The 22,993-nt window shown below is 32.2% G+C and overlaps 1 protein-coding gene and 1 long non-coding RNA gene across 2 annotated transcripts; both read left to right on the top strand.

The window, feature by feature from the left end:
• The first annotated feature begins 1,995 nt into the window (after positions 1-1,995).
• LOC131943255 (ankyrin repeat and KH domain-containing protein 1-like) lies at positions 1,996-4,192 on the top strand. Its single transcript, XM_059303272.1, has 2 exons — positions 1,996-3,981; positions 4,172-4,192. Exons 1-2 carry the CDS (start codon positions 1,996-1,998, stop codon positions 4,190-4,192), a joined length of 2,007 nt encoding a protein of 668 aa, XP_059159255.1.
• A 13,687-nt stretch (positions 4,193-17,879) lies between these two features.
• Positions 17,880-20,223, top strand: LOC131943285 (uncharacterized). Its single transcript, XR_009386875.1, has 3 exons — positions 17,880-18,002; positions 18,367-18,546; positions 18,930-20,223. It is a non-coding gene; the product is annotated as an uncharacterized LOC131943285 (long non-coding RNA).
• Positions 20,224-22,993: the final 2,770 nt, after the last annotated feature.

Raw genomic sequence — 22,993 nt, 5'->3', positions numbered from 1 at the left:
CCCCCCCCCCCCCCCTCATCCACAAAACTTGACGTCAATGTGACCGCGCCCCCTCCTCCCTCTACTATCTTACATAGACAACATAAATAAGTCCTAAAGTAACTGGGCGAGAGATCAGGGTCTAAGAACAGAAATTGATGCATGAAATCAGAGGCGTAGACAGTGTGGGGCGGATGGGGTGGGGGGGGGGGGGCTCACCGTTTAGCGGGAGAAGGGGTGAGGGCGGGTGACACCAAGGCCAAATAATTGCAAAATTTACAGAAGAAATTTTTTTGCCAGTTTCGTTAATAATTTATTAAAGTAAAATTGTCTTTTTAGTACAAACAGACAATTATTACAAGGCAGTGGGGGGTAACGCCAAGACGTAAACGAGCTAACTGTAGAGAAAATAATGTTACATCAACTGTCCTGATATCATTTGTCTGTGAGATATTTTGACTAGGATATTTAGCCTGAGATCATTTGTCCTGTTACCATATATATATATATATATATATATATATATATATATATATATATATATATATATATATATATATATATATATATATATATACACAGCTTTGTTTTTGGTTTTTGTTTATTCTGAACGACAGCCTTGATAATCATTATTTATATCGTTATGCAATAACTAAAGTATTTTGTATTTCTCAAAGGGGATTCCCCAATCTATCGTCAGCCTTTGGTTAATGGTCCAGAATTCCAGTGTTTATGACTGGCAGTCTTGATGTTGTACTTTAACCCAGTATTTCTGTCACAATAGCTGTTGCTGAAAAGACACAGGAATGGTCGCTTCTTCGTCTTGTAAGGCTTTAAAAATGTAATTCTGGTAATATATCCAGTGGCCGTAGTTTAGGTATTAATGGGTTTCTATATAGATTTTGACAAGGTTTGTCTTTTTTTAAGTGCTGAAAGTGTATGTACACGTACGATTGGCTTTGTAATGATATACATAACAATAATTTTAATGTGTATTCTTAGTTTAATCAGGTACAAGAACAAATGCTTACTTTTCACACAACAAAACGTTACATTTTAAATTTTAACGTTTGTGTTGTTATTCGTTATATTTCTTCTTTTATTAGTATATATTTGTAGTATTATATAATGATGTAAAAACAAAGTCTCACAGATTATATTCTCCCATCTGTATTTTGTAATATTTCATCCAGTTCAACAAACTCAGATCCTTTTATTTTACAGAATGATTGTTTGTATTTTTATTTAATTTGCAATTTATAAGAAATTTTTTGAGAATGTCGAAAATACTTAAAATTTAATTTGTTAATATAAATTTAATTGTATGTTTACTATTACAGTATGTGCCGTATAAGGATAGTTTCAAAAGTGATTTTATCCGACAGATAAGCTGGTTTAAAATGTGTAGACAGGGGACTGAAGGATAATGTTTCAATTGACGTAACGCGTGACCTACTACACACTACACCTAAGAACACTGCCTGGTGGGGTTACCTCTGACTCTTTTTTTACATCCTTGTCGTCTTATTGGCCGTATAAAAGCATTCTGGATTCAGGTTAAATCTAATATTGTTTTAATTTGATCTACTATACTTACCATTACTATTTTCGTGTAGCCGGTAAAACACTAAGTTGAACTATTTGTACACATTATTTTAAAAGTAAACTAATTAAACAACGTTAGTCTATTGTATACTTAATTAAGCGGGAGTGGTCGACCCTAAACTTTCTCGCCTATTCTTATATAACAGTAAGGGAGATGGCACTTTCAAAGTAATCATTCGACTGTTATGCTGTTATGACCAATATGTTATTCTCAACAAATGTGTATGTGGAAATATATATAGTATATATATATATATATATATATATATATATATATATATATATATATATATATATATATATATATATATATATATATATAGTATTATGTTTCAGAGTTGTGGTTTTTCAAACTGGTGATGCTAGGCAAATATTTTATTATTCAAAACTAAATAACACTGATTTGCTATCATGCCGTTAATACAAACCACGGATGATATTCATCAGCCAGACAGCTTTACGGAGACGTCCAGAACATTAGACAATGATGTGTTAACGCCGCTTATGCAGGCGTCATACAGAGGTCAAATTGACCAGATTAAATTTCTTCTAGATCAAGGCTCTGACTGCAATGCCTTAACAAGCAATGGGCTCAGTGCGATAATGATGGCTGCATTAAACAATTACTATTATGTTGTTGATTTATTGATACGCCGAAATGCAAATTATAATCTCCTTACTTCGGAAGGTATCAGCGCTTTAATGCTAGCATCCGCTAGAGGATTTCTTAGGACAGTCGAAGTGCTGGTAGGTTATCGGGTGGATGTGAATGTAAAAAGTAAAAGCGGACTAACTGCATTAATGCTGGCTGCTTTAGGTGGACACGGGGATGTTGTGGATTTGTTAATTAAACATAATGCTGACTGCAACATGGTAAATGACATCAATAAAAGCTGTCTTATCATCGCTGCTCAAAATAGAAATGTTCGCATTGTGAAATCACTCTTAGATAACCAAGCTGATTGCACTATTGTAGATGAAAATGGTTACAACGCATTAATGTATGCGGTACAAAATGGATTCTCTGACATTTTACAAGCACTAATAAGTAAAGGTGCTAGTATTAACACAACAAATAATAAAGGAGAAAATGCTTTTGTGCTAGCAGTTAAGGCTGGACACGCCGAAGTTGTTAAGCTATTAATTAAACAGGGTGCTGATTATGAAGGAGGTATTCCAATTCAATCTTTTAGCCATTCGAGAAATTTAGAGCTGCAAGAACTGGCTTTTGTGCGAATATTAGATTTGGTGGCCGATGCTATTCAAACGGAGCCCTGGAAAATTGATGAGATTCTACAAAATTATAACGCTTTAAAAACTTACCTAAAATATACAAACAACGATGAACCGTTTGATAAAGATACTTCCATAAAAGTTCCAGCATTAATATTGGCGACACAATTGGATTTCATAGAAGTTGTAAGAGTTTTACTCGAACAAAAAGCTAATATAAATGTTCAAGACAATAACGGGAATACAAGTTTAATGTTTGCTTGCTATTATGGAAATAGTGGTATTGCCAAAGTGTTGATTACAGCTAATAGCAATATAAATTTGAAAAACAAAATTGATTTAACTGCTTTACATATGGCTGTTGAGAATGGAATGACAGAGATTGTTGAAATGCTGATAGAGAAACATTGTGATTTGGAAGCTAAAGCCAAACATGGAGTAAATGCTTTACTTCTCGCTTGTTTATATGGGCACGAGAACATAGTTGAGCTTTTGTTAAGAAATGATGTTAACTGTAACTGTGTTCTTAACAATGGCGTAAGTCCTCTCATGTTAGCGTCGAATCGAGGTTTTAGTAACATTGTTACACAGTTACTTGAAAAAGACGCAGAGATTGATTTGTTTGAAATCAAAGAATGCCTAACCGCATTGACGTTAGCTTCTATAGATGGATACACAGAAATCGTTGAGAAAATGTGTCAGTCAAAACAATTTAAAGCTAGTATGATTGATTTTCAGGACAGTTACGGAGCTACGGCTTTAATGCACGCTTCGGGTCATGGTCGAGTGGAAACGGTAGCTTACCTTTTAAGTATGTCAGCTGACTTAGGTGTTTCTGCCGAATCTGCAGGAACCGCCTTGCATTTAGCTGCTGAAAAGGGGTCACATGAAATAACGAAAATGTTGCTGGAACATAATTGCCCCGTCAACAAATGTGACAACTATGGAAACACTGCTCTGATGATCGCTTCACAGCACGGTCATGTCGAGGTTGTACGTGAAATACTCAAACACGAGCCTGAACTAAGTACAGCTAATACTGAAGATTACACTGCTTTATTGCTTGGTGCAGCGCAAAACCACCTCGCTGTGGTAAAGCTGTTAGTTCAAAATGGTGCAGAGGTTAACAAAATCAATAAACACCGCCAAAGTGCTTTGACTATGGTAGTCAATGAAGGTTATCTAGAAATCGTCAAGTATTTAATAAAAAATAGAGCAAAATGTGAATTTTCTCTGAATGTAGCTATAATGAAAGGGTGTTCAGAAATTATAACCATGTTACTAAATTCCGACGACATTCGAAATAATGAACGTCATAATGACTTATTTTATTCAATTCCACTTTTCTTGGCAGCCAAGGAAGACAGATTTTTAATTTTACAAGTGTTGTTACAGAGAGTTGTTATAACACATCAAAATAAAAAGTATCTTAAAAAAGGATTGAGACATTCTAAAACCAGCGCAAACCGATCGGCTCTTTTAGCACAATCTGCAGACATTCTACAATTGGACAAGACACCCATGTACTAAAACTGTAAGTCTACCACAATCCTATAAGCCTAAATGTTTTGAAATAATGTCACTGAAAATTGAAAAAAAAACAAGGTATCAACAGTGATTGACACAATATCTTGCAACAAATGCGACTTGCATTTTAATGACCAACAAATTAGCACGTTATTTTATTTGGCTGACAACATGCACTTTCTTGTGTTGGATCCAAGTTTTTATCGCGATATCTATGAGAAGAGGAGCTTTTGTTTTTGGTTATTCCTTTACTTCGCGATTGAAAATGAAATGAGTTTTGAGACGATAAGAAACCGTATAATTAATTTTGAAGGTGAGATATAACTGCATATCGACTAATCAATATATGGTATACACAATCTCATCAAGTAAACATATTTTGCTAACTCATGCTTGTTTTATGATCCATACATGTAGCAAAACTATCACAATGCTCAGCTTCGACAATCAATCCAACACTTTTAAACTATGAAAAGGTTAAAGGGCAGGTATACATTTTATTCTTATGTTAGACTAGATAATTTTTAAACATTGTTAAATTTCTAAATAAACTGTTAAGTAGAATAATTTTTAAAAATGCATTTTAATATATATATATATATATATATATATATATATATATATATATATATATATATATATATATATATATATATATATATATATATATATATATATATATATATATATATATATATATATTATATTTCCAGATCATTGATCTGCATTCGCAGTTTAAAACAAGCAAAGATTGACACGGTCAGTACCCTTATCTTCTTAAATCGTACGTTAAATGTTAATTTTCTTAGTGTATTTTAAAAAACGGAACTGCAGTCATTGGTGTCGGAAATATCAGAGTGATAGTTGGGAAATGTCCACAAATTCACACACTGCACAAGACAGTTTTTATTCTCTTGTTCATTTGTGGGATCTAACACCCACACATAACCCCTTTTACCACCCTAAATGCTTTGTATGTTTGAGCTTATTTAGTATTTCAGGTATGCTAAATAGATACGTACAGTGTAAGTATTCGTTTCCTCCCAAGGAAAGTTAAACAAAATATTAAATATTCATTGTGACAGGTCAGTAACTTGTTCTTGCTTTAATTTATATAGCTTGTAGTTGCTAAGATATACTTATCTTTTTCCTTACTGAATAAACGTTGTTAAGTAAATTATTCATAAAAATCATTGTTCTGTAACGAGAAATACAATATTATGCATTATTACAACAGTTTGTTTTTGTATTTTTAATTGAGTTATTGATTTATTTTGATGTAGAAATCGAGCTCACCATCACCAGAAGAAATACAAAAGTACATGTTGGCTGTCATGAAAGAATATGCCGCGATGGTCAAGTTTGAGCCTTTTCAGTTCTATGTTCATCAGAAATGTTTACATATGCTTGCGAAGGTTCTAACCGCAAAATCAGCTACTTGTGTTGATGATACTACTTTAAAATCATACACAGGTATTAAGTAAGATCGAAAAAAATTATCTCTAAGTTTCTTAAAAGATCGGCTAGACTTCCTTGTATAATACAATTTATTTTTCCAAGATAATATATGCATTTTTGTGTATATTCAATTATTTGTGTGTATGTGTTTAGTAAACTAATTACCTATAGATAATTCAGCCGCAATGATCTTAATTACGGATTTTAGTAAGATTTATATTGTTAAATATACATTTGCAAAACTTTTATAAAGATGAGTGATAAACATTGTACAATAAATGGCACAATACATTTGTAAAAGCCATCCGGTCTCCAAACTAAATCTGACGTAATCTTTTTAGAGAGTTTAATAGGGTTTCATCATTGCGTTACCAATCCTCTATGTTATATATTTGACCTTATTTTATAACTCTGAGATATTTAATGTAAACAGTAACTTCGCTATATTTCTTGGATCGTATTTTTCTGGGCACGGGTTTGCTACCACTACGGCAAGCACACCATATGGCGTGTTGTATGGAAAAGCGTTTAGCTAAATAAAATTACTAACGAATTTTTATGTAAACCAAATGAAATTATATATATATATATATATATATATATATATATATATATATATATATATATATATATATATATATATATATATATATATGCCTATATAGAAACCTTCATAATTACGCTTACTTGCAGAGTTAACCACAAGGCATCTTAGAGAACACAAAGTACTCGATATCTTCCAAGAAAATTCGTCAATACCTATCACCCACAATACTTTACAAACAATCCTGCTGCTTACAAAGTTATACAAAGTCGTAGCGATGGTAAGAATAAAAACATTGGCACTTTAAAAAAGGCTTAAGGTATATAGTTCCTTTTTACCGTATAGTAATAAATGTGCTGTTGGAGATCTTGCAGGAGAGCGCGTGCTTGTAAGACATACTCACGAGCTCGAAAACTGATCTTGACGGCTTCAACTGTCTATTGAATAACGGACCCTCACGTTCGAAATAGGTAATGCAAAGCACTGGAGCATGAAGCAACCACCTGACAAAAAAAGCGGAAAAAGCGTAATTAAGCCGGAATAATTCATATTCTACGGCATTTTACTTATATGTCATTGCTATTATTTAAGCGAGAAATTATAGAATATAGAATAAAACATCGAAAAATGCACTATAAAAGAGCCAGTCATTCTTAATTTATACTTTATAGTAAATTAATAATAAACAGAAACGCCATTGCCATGTATGCAGCTATTTTGAATATTTGTATTAAACGAAATAAGTGAATACGGTTTTAAAAGCACAATACATATAGTAAAAAGTAAGAAAAATGATTATTTAGTTTTTCATAAAGCCCTAAGTTCAGTGGCGGAACTAGAACAAAAAAGGCTCCCCCGCAAAGAAAAAATTAGGGCCCCCTATATATATATATATATATATATATATATATATCCTAACTGAGTAATTTAGTCTATTTCATTGCAACAAATAACCATTCTGAGAGAACAAACCAGAAAAAAATTTAGCCTAAACTCATGACATGTTAAGAGATATTATAAATATGCTGGTCAAAAATACATAAATACGTCAGCTTGATTCGTGAATGGGTTCTCGCTTTATGTTTATTTTTTTCATTTTTGGCTTTTATAATATCAATTTTGAAAACATTGATTTTTATATCTATACTATTGTATAGTACGTCTTATTTAAATAACAATTCAGAGAATCAATTGCTTTTTAATATACATAGTACAAAACTATTTAAATGAGCTTTGTGGGCATCCCTATTTTACAGAAGGGCAGTAAGTCATGGAAGTAGTGTGAATGTTTACCTACCTTTCAAACTATAGCTCTTGTAGATTTTAAAATACTTTTCTACGCAACAATCTCTGCTATAGTAGACCTATTGTTGTTTTTTTTTTTACAAAACCACTTTCAAGATGCGTGAAAAACATAATTTTTGAAAAAAAAATTCATTGTTTTTTGGTCGGAACTGGGCCCCTAAACATCCTGCCCCCCCCCCCCCCCGCATTGCGGGGTCTGGCGGTATGGTAGTTCCGCCCCTGCCTATGTTTAATTATTTATAGTGGGGTTTTGCTTTCATTGATGCATAATTTCGACCTACAGTAGAAGTAATTCCATACATGATTTAAATAATAACTAATTTAAAAGATAATCTGATAAATAGCTGATATATTTTGTTATGTTCATATTTGTATATAGTGTATATTATTTATGTTATTTATTATAATTTTAAAAAAAACAGAATTTTGCGGAGGATGGATTGGTTACTCTGCTATCTAAACAATTTAGGAAATACACGCGGGGTAAAACAAGTGCTAGTTTTGCGACTCAGGTAACCGTTTTATTTTCATTTTTAAGGGTGCTACGTTTAAGTTATAACTTTTGTTTTGAACCATTCTCATTTGTGCATTTTCATTTTCAAACTAATTATTAGGGCGTAATATTAGCACTAAATACACATTGGTTTACTTAGAGTAGTATTAGAAGTCATTTTAGATAAAACCCGTATATAGACTTTCTCGGGTAAACTAATTATCATTCGATATTCTTTACAGGTGACAGAGCATGTCGTGAAAATTGCTTTAGAAATATTGCTGACCATATCACATTACGAAGAGAATAAACAATATTTCGTTGAATGCCAAACTCTTGAGGTAAAATTTACATCCATTGATACCATGATTATCTAAATGCTATATTGCTTTCCATTAACTGTTAATTATATAATACAAATTATTTTTTATTTCATTTAACCGTGTCTTAAATAAAGTGTTTGATCTATCAATAAGAAGTATTTTAAGCAATAAATAAAGTTAAAAAAGAGTTTTTAAAATACATAAATTATTTGTTTAATTATATACATTTGTTTGCTATTACATTATTTGAAAACTTTATTTAAACTAAACATATCCTACTTACAGATTTAAAAAAAAACGTTTTCCGGCTTCAAAATTCAAGCAGGATATTATTATACTCATTTCTTCGATTAGCAATCAAGCTAACGAACTTCCAAATTTAAGCGGTATAGTTTTGCCTTTTAAAACTGTTCTTAATACATTTCACTTCGTATCGCATCGCATCGCATCGTATCGCATCGCATCGTATCGCATCTCGTCGTATCGCATCTCGTCGTATCGCATCTCGTCGCATCGCATCGCATCGTATCGCATCGCATCGTATCGTATCGTATCGTATCGTATCGTATCGTATCGTATCGTATCGTATCGTATCGTATCGTATCGTATCGTATCGTATCGTATCGTATCGTATCGTATCGTATCGTATCGTATCGTATCGTATCGTATCGTATCGTATCGTATCGTATCGTATCGTATCGTATCGTATCGTATCGTATCGTATCGTATCGTATCGTATCGTATCGTATCGTATCGTATCGTATCGTATTGTATCGTATCGTATCGTATCGTATCGAATCTCATCGTATCGCATCTCATCGTATCGCATCTCGTCGTATCGCATCTCGTCGCATCGCATCGCATCGCATCGCATCGTATCGTATCGTATCGTATCGTATCGTATCGTATCGTATCGTATCGTATCGTATCGTATCGTATCGTATCGTATCGTATCGTATCGTATCGTATCGTATCATATCGTATCGTATCATATCATATTTGTATAAAGCGGTTCCCATGCACAGTATTTAAATTCATAATGCTTATTGTCGTTAATTTTTAAAAAAATTTAATAAATGCTTATATTTGCAGATTTAATTATCCCTATAAGATATAACATAGAAATATATATATATATATATATATATATATATATATATATATATATATATATATATATATATATATATATATATATATATACATATATATATATATATATATATATATATATATATATATATATATATATATATATATATACATGTATGTATATATATAAATGAATGTATAATTGTAATTTTTGTATAGAAGTTATTATATATTTATTAAATCCTAGCTTGTTTGATTAATTTTCCAGATGTCGACATAGAAGGATTCATAGATACCTCAGTAAATTCTCTGCTAGACGACAAGCTAGTAGCTGATTGGCTCCGAGGTTTGCGATTAGTGGCAGAAAAGTATCAATCATCAATACCAAAGGTAAGTATAATTTTTTTTTATTATTATTCAAAGCATTTTAAAACTACATTATTTTGAAATTTATTGTTTCGTTTTTTATTTGAGGTGATTGTAGTTTATACTGCTAAAATATTTTTAGTTTAGGAAATTGTTTTCGATTTTAACGAAAACTTTATCGGAGTCCAGACCATATTTGAAGGAACTTGCAATGAGCCTTGTAACAGTTATTTCCGCAACTCATGAAGGAAGCGAGGCAATAGCAGAGGACCAAGATCTACTGAAAGTAGTAAACTTTTACCGATCAAGTAACACACCTGATGGGAATGAAGCCAGAGTTATAAACTGGAACGCATGTGTTGCGAGCGGAAATGCTGCTTCTATTCCTGGTATTTCTTTAAACACATGGGCGGGTGCTGAAAACCACAATAACCGAAAATGCTTATTTCTAAACCTAATGCTATTAATATTTAGCATATAGTTGTGACTTAAAGAGTTAATTCTAAAAATAATATATAATCGAAAATTTACTCCCGTTGCCATGGTGATGGCGGCCATCTTGGTTTTTTAAAATAATTTTAAAACTTATTTTAACAATTATTAAAATTGATGAAAATTTTCTCGTGTTATTTTGTAAACATATGCCCATAAAGCTAATAGAACAAAATGTGGACAATGTGTGTTAAAATTGTGTATTTAATGCACACATTTTAATTTTTTTAAAAAATTCTGCATTCAAAAATGTAAAAACAAAATTATTTAAAAATTTGAAAATGTATTCCATGACGATTGTTTCCAACCTGTATCTCTAAAATTCTGCACGTTTTTATTGAACTCGCATAAAGCCATCTTTGAGTTATTTTGATGTTAAAAAATGTAAATAAAATCCAAGATGGCCGGCATCACCATGGCAACGCATGGAATTTTCGGCCTTTTTTATTTTTTTTTAATTAAGTTATAACTATATGATAATATTATAATATTAGGTTCAGAAATAAGCAGGTTTTTTTTTTGTTTTCAGCACAGCTCGTTGCCCTTAACTTATCAAGGTTTAATTAATTAATAAGTTGTGTATCAGATTGTTCTTAATATTATATATATATATATATATATATATATATATATATATATATATATATATATATATATATATATATATATATATATATATATATATATATATATATATATATATATATATATATATATATATATACATATATATATATAGGTGCGAGGTTTTTTTCTTGGTATTTATATATATATATATATATATATATATATATATATATATATATATATATATATATATATTTATATATATATATATATATATATATATGTATATATATATGTATATATATATGTATATATATATGTATATATATATATATATATATATATATATATATATATATATATATGAATGTATATGAATATATATGAGAATATATATATATATATATATATATATATATATATATATATATATATATAGTTATCTATAAATACCAAGAAAAAAACCTATTCAATCTTCACCCTATCAACTAAACATCAAAAAATGAAACTAACCCTAGAAAACCAAGAGCTAGAAAAAAATGACCACCCCAAATACCTAGGAGACACTTTTGACACTCGACTTACCTGGAGGAAACAAATAGAAAACACACAAAGTAATGGGATTAAAAGACTTAATCTAATGAGGAAACTGACAGGAACAGACTGGAGAGTAAATCATCACATCCTGAAAAAGACCTACACCAACTTTAAGAGACCTACGTTAGAATATGGTGTTTGGCTTAGGGATCAGCAGCAAAAACAAATATTAGCAAAATTGACAAAGTTCAGAACATCGGTTTGAGAATAATGACAGGTGCTATGAATACAACGCCTATAAAAGCAATGGAGGAAATAGCCGCTCTTAGCTGAATAGAAGAAAGGAGAGAATAAAAAATCCTCACTCAATACACAAAGCTAGTGGCACTGGAAAACCCTAATCTAAAACACAAACTCCAGAAGCACAGTACATCAAGCAGACTTCAAAGAACAAGTTTAATTAAAAAAGAAAAGAATCTAAAAAAGAAATATGAAATCGAAAACATAATTCCTGAAACAATCAAAACCCAAAACCTCTCCCCGCCGTGGATCTCCCACTGTCATTTAACCATTAGTGACTCAATAGACACCATAGAAAAAAATCTGACTATGATCAAGAAGAACTAAATAAATTAACAAATAAGCACATTAAGGAAAAGTACCCCAGCAATACTTAGATTAGAGTTTTCACAGATGGCTCAGCTGAAGATGCCACAAAAAATGGAGCGGCTGGCGTCCTTATCGAATGGCCAAGCGGAGAAAGCCTGGAAAAGTCAATAGCCACAGGCAGCCTATCCGACAATTTTAGAGCAGAAAAAGAAGCTTTAGAGCATGCAGCAAACCTCCTGTCAGAACACCCTGAATCTCCAAATAGTCAGATAGTATTTTTTACAGATGCTAAATCTGTCCTGCAATCCCTAAAAAATCCAGAGTCCTATACTCAATCACTCAGGACAGCCCTTGAAAGGCTACAAAATACATGCAGCAGAATTGTGCTGCAGTGGATTCCGGGCCACTTCCAGATACAAGGAAGTGAGATTGCGGACCAGCTGGCAAAAATTGGGGGAAAGAAAAAACAACCAGAAATTTCGCTACATCCAAAAGAAATAAAAAGAATAATAAAAAACAAACAAACACAAATGTGGTCTGACACACACCCTCACTACAAAAAAGATGATGGGTATTACAATTTGACACGAAATCAACAACACATAATCTTTCGAATTAGAACAGGCTACAACAGACTAAATCAGCACATGCATAAAAAACTAAAAATTGGGTGTGGCGAAATATGCCATTGTGGCAAGGCCCCGGATAATACCGAGCACGTCCTTCAAGAATGTTCTCTTTATAGCCAGGTGCGAGCCAAACACTGGCCCCTACTCACCCCACTGAAGGAAAAATTATATGGGGCACCTGCAGAACTGGAGACCACAGTCCAGTTCATACACGAAGCTGGGCTTGTTGTCTAAATCCTCCACCATATTCTCAATTAAGAACAAAGAAGAAGATAGTCCTTCCTTCCTTCCGTCATCGCTATAGCTTTTGGATCCATAAAAGTAAACATCGCAAAAGGCAGTGCTTTTCAGTGCATCGCAATGTCTTATTATAAGCAATAGAGTAGGGTTTATTTATATAACGACATAAAGTTATTTTATATTTGCCACTGCTTTTACTCGTGTGCATAACGTAAAGAAAATATTAAATACACGCACATTGCTAAAACATTTTAAAAGGATCAATGTCAAATATCATTTTCGTTTATATTCCTAGAAAAAGTGGGTACATTTTCATAACAGTAAGTCGAAATATTTTTGTAATTTTTGCAAGGAAGGTAATTTAAATATATATATATATATATATATATATATATATATATATATATATATATATATATATATATATATATATATATATATATATATATATATATATATATATATATAATTATATATATATATATAATATATATATATATATATATATATATATATATATATATATATATACTAGCTGCATCCCGTGCTCCGCCACGGTAAATCTTTTTTAAATGTACCAAGTTGGGAACAGAACAAAACTAAACACACACAACAAACGCAAAAAAAAAAAAAAACGAAAAAACAAACACAACACTCATAACATTAAACACAATTTAAATACAATCATAAAGGCATATTGCTCACAGTCTAGCCCGTAGCGCCAAATCTCACAAACTCAGTTAATGACTATAAAACAGAGGCGTAGCGACCCTTTCCGGCGCCCGGGGACAAACTTTCGATTTGACCCCCCCCCCCCTTAAACTTACGATTTGCACCCCCTACCCTCAAAATTTCAATTTCCACCCTACTCCCTCAAACTTTCGATTTGTACCTCCCCTCAGACTTTCGATTTGCACCACTTTTGATTTAAAATCTCCCCCGCTCAAACTTTTGATTTGCAACCCTGTCCCCCCCCTGCCCTAAAACTTTCGATTTCCACCCCCCCCCCCCCATCGCAAATTTTTTCCAACCCAATTTGGCGCCCCCTAAGGTCGGCACCCGGGGACATATGCCCTCCCCTCGCTACGCCTCTCCTATAAAACCCCTAGCTTGTCCTCAAACCGAAAGATAGAATAATAATTAGTAAACAGTATAAATAATAGGCAGTATTTAAAATATCCGTGTTTTACCTACAATATTTCACTTTATCCATTCACGCATTTTTTTCCCAGTACTTTAAATTTTAAAAATTTACAATAGAGTTTCATAACTAAAACCATTGCGCACCTAATGAAAGTGATGACGCGTCTATAATAGTGCTGAATAGTTGATTAAAAATTATAAGTAATAAACAGTAGGGCCTACATTCAGTGAATAAAATAAATAAAAGATTGCTTTTTATCAATCCATGCTAATTATAATTTTCTAACAATAATTTCCTCTTACACATCTGAATAATTTGCATTCGCATTTTGCTAATTATATTATTGCAACACTAATTCCTTCTATGACGAACGTATATTTGCATTCACATTTTTTATTAGCGTGAGTTTAATGTATTTTAAATTACCTCCTTTGTCAAAATTAGAAAAGAGTTAAATTAATTTGATTTTTCTACCGTACTGTTATTATGTTATTAAAATGTATCCACTTTTTCTAGAAATATAAACAAAAATGATATTTGACATTGATCCTTTTAATATGTTTTAGCAATGTGTGTGTATTTAATATTTTCTTTAAGTTATGCAAAAGAGTAAACACAGTGGCAATTATAAAATAGCTCTATGTCGTTATATAAACAAACCCTACTCTATTGCTTATAGTAAGACACTGCGGTGCACTGAAAAGCACAGTATGGTGCGATGTTTACTTTTATGGTTCCAAAATCTATAGCGATGACGGACGGACGGAAGGAAGGACTGACACACGCTCAGCCCGCTTATATTATATATATATATATATATATATATATATATATATATATATATATATATATATATATATATATAAAATATATATATATATATATATATGGGACGGAGTGGTCTAGCAGTAGAGAGCTGGACTGCTAACCCGTAAGTCTCGAGTTCGAATCCGGGTTCAAGTAGTATACCGTCCCTGAGTCCACCCAACTCGATGGGTACCTAACTCATGTTAGGGAAAGTAAAGGCGGCTGGGCATAGTGCTGACCACACTATCTCTCCGAGGTCACAGAAACACGTGAACTCTACTTCACTTGCCCCATAGACCGCCAGGTTTGAAAGGGAAACTTTACTTATATATATATATATATATATATATATATATATATATATATATATATATATATATATATATATATATATATATATATATATATATAAGCTATATTCATACATACCATAATTTTGTTAAATGGTCTTCAATATGATTTTCCGAACAAATTTCAATACAAACATTTTTGTAATCACCGCACATTACAAAACAAAAGGTTATTTCGAAAAGAAATCGAGTTCCAATTAGAAATAAAAATCTGTAATTGAATTAAATTTACAAGGGATTTGGATAAAGTGCCTCAAATTAGAAGATCAATCATTTTGCTAATGTGTGACAAAAGGTGGTATTTAATTTCATTTTAACTCGGAAACAGGATTACAGTGGAAAAAAAAACAATGAGTTGAGAATTTCCAAATAAATAAACGTAATCTTTTCATGTATAAATTAGATATTCACTGAATTGTTTTATTGCCTTGTATAATTAATTAAAATGCTTGTAAATAAAGTTACATACATAACAAATGTAAGTTCCAATAATCAGAATATTACATGTTTAAAAATGCAAATATGATATTAGCAGTCGTAGCAGTCGATTTATTAAACAACTTAGAAGTGGTAATACTTTTTTAAAGGCTCACCCGATGTATACTCACAAGATTTTCCGCGAAATTTTGAAATCAAAGATCAACTCGACAGAGGATCATTTGGAACTGTGTACCTTGTTACAGATTTGGAGAAACCTGATGAAAAAAGATTTGCTGCAAAACAAATTTGGATTGAAGCAAGACAGGATACAATTGTAAGCATATATATATATATATATATATATATATATATATATATATATATATATATATATATATATATATATATATATATATATATATATATATATATATATATATATATATATATATATATATATGGTGACAGGACAAATGATCTCAGACAAAATATCTCAGACAAAATATCTCACGAACAAATGATCTCTCACGTTGAAAGTGAGAGAATAGCAGGAATCACAGAAAGAACTAGTGGCTTCATTTCTTTAAAAAATCTGGCTAGATAAGTCCTACATTATTAATACTAATAGTTTCGCTGTCTGTCTATCTGACAAGAACGCTCTAGAGAAAACATGACAAGAACGCTCTATCTGACAAGCACGCTCTAGAGAAAACACAAGGAAATTAAAAACCTGCTTAGTAATTCGAAAAACGAAGTATGACGTCGCCACATTTAGCATAGAGTAGAAAATAATCTCAAACCGGAGAGTGCACACAGTAATATGACGTCATTGATTCTCGAGTAAACATTGAATAAAAAGGCAATTTTGTCTAATCTAAGTGGTTTGCGTGAAGAGTTTCTTTCATACAATTCTTCGGGTAGGGGCGAAGCCCCACCCCCGCGTAAGAACGTTTGAGCCCCCCCCCCTCCCCAACTCAAAAGAAATTTCCTCATCGATACTCTATAATAAAATTACCGCCTAATTAATGTGTCTAATCTAAAAAGGGGTTTTCTTGCAATTTCTTTAATGCAATTCTTCGGGTAGTGGCTAAGCGCGACACCAGTGTTTCTTTCAGACTTTTTCCTCCCCGGAGAGGGGTGGGGGGTACTTGAAATTTTCGGGGGCGGGGGTAGAATTTTCTGGAAAAAGTATAGAATTATATTTCGTTGAATGGGACGGTAGACATGTTTTTTGGGGGGTGTGGGGGGGGTGGGGTGTGTGGGGGGGGGGGGGGGGGGGGTGGGGTGTGGGGGTGTTGGGGGTGGTGGGGGTGGGGGGTGGTGTGTTTTGGGGGGTGGGTTGGTTTTAGTTTAGAGAAAAGAGACAGCACTATCAGCCTAGCGCCCGCTGTACCCTTCCTCAACGGGCCATTTTTCTCGTACGTTAATAATATTGGTTTCTATCCTAATTGTTTATTTATTTATCTACTCACCATTTCGGTGTTAAACATTACCATATACCTTTGAGAAAAAGCCCACCTCCCCCGTTTTGTTTTTACTTTTATACATTGCGATTTAATACAATTGGTTTGTTTTCTAAGTGTTAATGTTTTTGCGGTTGTTTTTTTTAAAGGGTATTTATTTACAGTAAAACAGTCCAGGTAAAAGCAGATAAATCATCATGTAAAGGCGTGTAGCGGTTTAAATATTTTACTTTGAATTTTTAAATTTAAAACTACTGCTTAAATTGAGCTTTTTAATTTTTTTCTACCCTTTTTGGCGCACGCCCCTTCAGTAGGCGTCTTGTGCGGATGCACCTTCCCCCTAAGCTACGCCTCTGATTACCTTATATATTTACGGTATACTATTTATTTTTTTAAAAGTGCTTTGCACAATTAGTACATAATATAGTAATACGTTTACATTTTTTTTTTATTGATATAACTCATAAAATTCAATTTTTTTAGGTAAATTTTTTATCAGAGGCACAACTTTTATTAAAGGCAAGGCATAAAAATATAATACATTTTCATGGATATCAAATAAAGGATATGTCAATTATTATATTCTTAGAATATATGCCTAAGGTTAGTAGTATTCAAATCCAGTTAATTTTTAAAATGTTTGCTCTTTCAAATAAATACATACATTATATATATATATATATATATATATATATATAGCAACCTATATAAAGAAGAAAAACGGTTTAGATGAAGAAACAACACGTAAATTTACAAAACAGATACTAGAAGGTTTGGAATACCTACATCAAAATAAAATACTACATCTGGATATTAAAGGTTATATTTTTTTTTTAATTTAATTAGAATGTCGAATGTTCGGAAAAATACTTCTTAAATAAGAACAATAGTGTTTTCACATTGAATCTAAGTCAAATTTGTTAATGTATTAAATATGCCATTTACAGTAGCAAATTAGCTTGTCTATAGTCAATATTTTAAGTATTACATAAATATTGCTTACACATTATGACAATTCGAAATTTGTTTTTTTCTAAAATAACTTAAAACTTTTATTTATCAGAAATAACTTTCTCTCTCTACTAAACATATATTATCTGTTGTATTTTTAGTATTAGTCCTGTGCACATAGTTTAAAATGAAAGACTTAATTTTTTTTTAAATATTATATTTTGAATTTCAGGCACTAACATTTTAATTGAGAATAAAATAGTGTTAAGATAGCTGACTTTGGGCTTTCAAAATTAATTACAAAAGAGCATGATCTCCAGGCCATAAACGGTTGTGGTACACCTGGGTTCACAGCACCTGAAGTGTTGGCAGGCGACCTAAAATTAGAGTTCTATTCCAAAGCTGACATTTGGTAACTACTTTGGATTATTCTATTACCAATATGACGTTTTAAAAGTTAACTAACATTAGAAAAATAATAAATAAAACCAACGCTTTTATTTACTGTTTATATTAAATTACCTCTCCAAATAATACACAAACTAGCAGAATATTAAGTGTATGATATATATGAATCTAAATATACAGAAACAAAAATATATTTGTAATTTTAAATAAACGGTGTGATCATTTTGGTTAATGAGAAAAAAATTCAAAACATTGTTTAACTTTATATAACATAATGATTTTGAGTTGCATTATTACTGTTTACACTTGCGTTACAAAATGTAATATGTGTAATGTTGTTACGTCAACATCAAACATGAGATTACATTTAACCTTTCTTTACCACAGGAGTGTTGGGTGTACGGTCGTTCAAATGCTAACGCAAAAGCGACCAGACAATTCCCTTCGATATGAACAGCATGTCTATAAGCTGGCTACTCTACAAAAGCCATCGTATAAACTTCCGCCAAACTCGTCTGAAGAACTAAAAGAATTTTTAGATAAAACTTTCATCATGGATCCTCAAGAGAGACCTTCAGCTAAGCAATTACTGCAGTTTGATCGTTTTCTGCTGGGCCCAGCTTCTATATCTGATTAAAATTATTTGAAAAAAACGGCATAAATCATTAATAACAAATATAATTTACGATATATTAGAATCACAGCTAAAATACGTGTTTAAAATATAAAAGAACATATTATATAGTGGTCTGCTTTAAAAAATACAATGAAAAATAATTTTTTCTTTAGAATATAGCTTTGTTCATTTCAAGATGCATTCAAATAATATTTTTTGGCATTTTATATAATGAATTAATTTTAACTAATTTATTTTTAATGGTTTTACTGTACAATGTTTTTTTATATCAATAAATATTAAATGTTAGCACATACTTCTCAGATGCATGTGACAGTGTGGTTTAGCGGTACCGCTCTATTCTACTTATGCTATTCTATTTATACTCGAGTTCGAATCAAGGTTCAAATCAGTAGAAAATAACTAAATCCACCTGATGTGTACCAAACTCATGTTATGTTAAAGGCTTCTGTGCATATTGCCTACGATACTATCCTTTCCTATACCGAAGAGCAGGTGAACTCTAGGTCATTTGCCACATAGACCAGTTGGCTCGAAAAGGGTACACCACTTTTTCTTACTTTACTGGTATAATGTAAACACTTTATCAAATTGGTTAAATCCAATATAATCATGATGTTAACAAAGTTAATTTTTTATACATTCTTATTTTTTGTTCTCTTGGTTCAGATTAGTAGAGAAGACCTATTTTACTGTTGGAGTTAACTATTCATTTTTTTTGTTTTGTTAGAAATGTGTGAAAAATTTCACCCTAGTTCATGATGAGTAAATGTTTTTATTTCTCGTTTGACTTCATTGCTTCGTTAAATGGTATATTCCTAAAGCAATGTCTGAAATTATGATTGCTGTGTCGATTTAACGCAATTTCTCAATAGCAATACAATGTATGCATAAATCAGGAAAAATAACGTCCATTTCCCGAATAATAATCGACTATGGCAATATCCAAATGACGTAGTTTAAAGAAAGGCTGTTTAGTCAGCAACCGCTATTTTTAAATAGATATAAAATATTATTTAATTTTATTCATATATTTTTTTTCTTTCCAAGATAACACAGAGTGTTTACAATTCTTGTTTAAGATATTTTTAATATTTTTATTTATAATATTAATACTAATAGTTTCGCTGTCTGTGTATGTATGTATGTATCTATCTGACAAGAACGCTCTGTCTGACAAGAACGCTCTAGAGAAAACATAAGCAAAAATTCTATCTGACAAGAACGCTATAGAGAAAACACAAGGAAATTAAAAACTTGCACAGTGAAACGAAAACGAAGTATGACGTCGTATAGTAGAAAATAATATCAAGCCGGAGAGTGCACACAGTAATATGACGTCATTGATTCTCGAGTAAACGTTGAATAAAAAGGCAATTTTGTCTAATCTAAGTGGTTTGCGTGAAGAGTTTCTTTCATACAATTCTTCGGGTAGGGGCGAAGCCCCACCCCCGCGTAAGAACGTTTGAGCCCCCCCCCTCCCCAACTCAAAAGAAATTTCCTCATCGATACTCTATAATAAAATTACCGCCTAATTAATGTGTCTAATCTAAAAAGGGGTTTTCTTGCAATTTCTTTAATGCAATTCTTCGCGAAGTGGCTAAGCGCGACACAAGTGTTTCTTTCAGACTTTTTCCTCTACTGAGAGGGGTGGGGGTACTTGAAATTTTCGGGGGCGGGCGTAGAATTTTCGGGGAGGGGGCGGACACTGGAAAAAGTATATAATTATATTTCGTTGAATGGGACGGTATACATGTTTTTTTTTGGGGGGGGGGGGGGGGATGGGGGTGTGGGGGGTATGGGGGGGGTGGATTTAGTTTAGAGAAAAGAGACAGCACTATCAGCCTAGCGCCCGTTGTATCCTTCCTCAACGAGACATGTTTTTTGGGGGGTGGGGGGGGGGGGTGGGGGGGGCGGGGGGGGGGGGGGGTGGTGTGTGTGGGGGGGGGGAGGTGGGGGGGGTTTAGTTTAGAGAAAAGAGACAGCACTATCAGCCTAGCGCCCGTTGTATCCTTCCTCAACGAGACATGTTTTTTGGGGGGTGGGGGGGTAGGGGTGGGGGTGGGGGTGGTGTGTGTGGGGGGTGGGGTGATTTTAGTTTAGAGAAAAGAGACAGCACTATCAGCCTAGCGCCCGTTGTATCCTTCCTCAACGAGACATGTTTTTTGGGGGGTGGGGGGTAGGGGTGGGGGTGGGGGTGGTGTGTGTGGGGGGGTGGGGTGATTTTAGTTTAGAGAAAAGAGACAGCACTATCAGCCTAGCGCCCGTTGTATCCTTCCTCAACGAGACATGTTTTTTGGGGGGTGGGGGGGGGGGGTGGGGTGGGGGGTGGTGTGTGTGTGTGGGGGGTGGGGTGGTTTTAGTTTAGAGAAAAGAGACAGCACTATCAGCCTAGCGCCCGTTGTATCCTTCCTCAACGGGCCCTTTTTCTCGTTATTATATAAAATGGGAAAGGACTTCTGATAAGAAAGGTGCTTGTTTATTGTATAAATTATTGTTTAGTATTTGAGTTACAAATATGAATAGCTATCTAAATTTCTATTTTGTCGGTTTACTGTTTCATCTTTATACGCGATTCTGCTAACGTTCCACTTACTTGACGCTTGTACGAAATCTTAAAAATGTATTAATAACTATTTAGAACTCAACTTATGATTCATCGTGTTAAATGCCACTGTTAAATTCTTTATTAACATTTTTTAACTGGTGGCATTGGGGTTTTTAATGGTATAAATTAATTAAATAATTAATTTAAAAAAAAAAAAAAATATATATATATATATATATATATATGTTTATATATATATATATATATATATATATATATATATATATATATATATATATATATATATATATATATATAAATATATATATATATATATATATGTATATAAACTACACTATTTAAATATGACATTGAAACATTGAAGAGTAGTTATCGAACTTTTATTCTTATGGTAATCATCATAGATTTTAAAAAAATCAATTCAAAATCATGATAATAGAAAAAAATGATTTTTTAAATAAATATATAAATTTAACACAAGTTTTCCCAGAGTAGATTTATTTGATATAGAGTTCAGGTTTTAATAATGCAATTTAAATGGATGTTTAATTAGAAAAGAAAATATTTCTAGCATTTACAAATAATCTTTATAATCTCAAAACTGGTTATAATTATGTTTATTTAAAAGATTAAAAATAACAGAAACAATTGAGAAGGTAACAAACATAGATTTTAAGTTAGATCTGTTTTCAATAACAATGCGTATTAACATGCTTCTTCAAAATAGACGCTGTGCTTTTTTTTTTAAATTTTCTTTAAATTTTAATTAAATGCTAGCTTTATCAATAATATTTACTTTACATAAAAGAGAAAACAAATAAAAAAAATGTAATTCATCAATGTATAAAGTTGTACTTTATAATATATTTCAAATGATATTTAGCAAACAAAAATGTGCTGTGAGAGCGCATAGATTCTCACTCTGTTGCCATTATCTGTTGAGCTAAATGAGGATACCATTCATTTAAAGCCTGTATGAAAATGGCAAATGCATCTCCTGGCCCGGCATCGAGAATTATATCTAGAAATGCGTATACCTTTTCATTTCGACTTTTTTATCCCTTACCATTTTCATATCGTCGCCAGTAACAATATTATTTTTAAACAAGTAAGGGACGATTATGTCAGGATCCAATTCATTGTGAATTTTCACCCAATTAGCCCGTATTTGCCGCTCATGCCTAGGCAGAAGTTTACCTTTCATTGGCTTGTTTTGCTTATTTCCTAAAGCAGAAATAAAAAATG

Source organism: Physella acuta, unplaced genomic scaffold (assembly GCF_028476545.2).
Source record: "Physella acuta isolate Inbredline_101_S28 unplaced genomic scaffold, ASM2847654v3 ptg000450l, whole genome shotgun sequence".
Lineage (NCBI taxonomy): Eukaryota > Metazoa > Mollusca > Gastropoda > Physidae > Physella > Physella acuta.
This window is presented reverse-complemented; position numbering and strand designations above follow the sequence as displayed.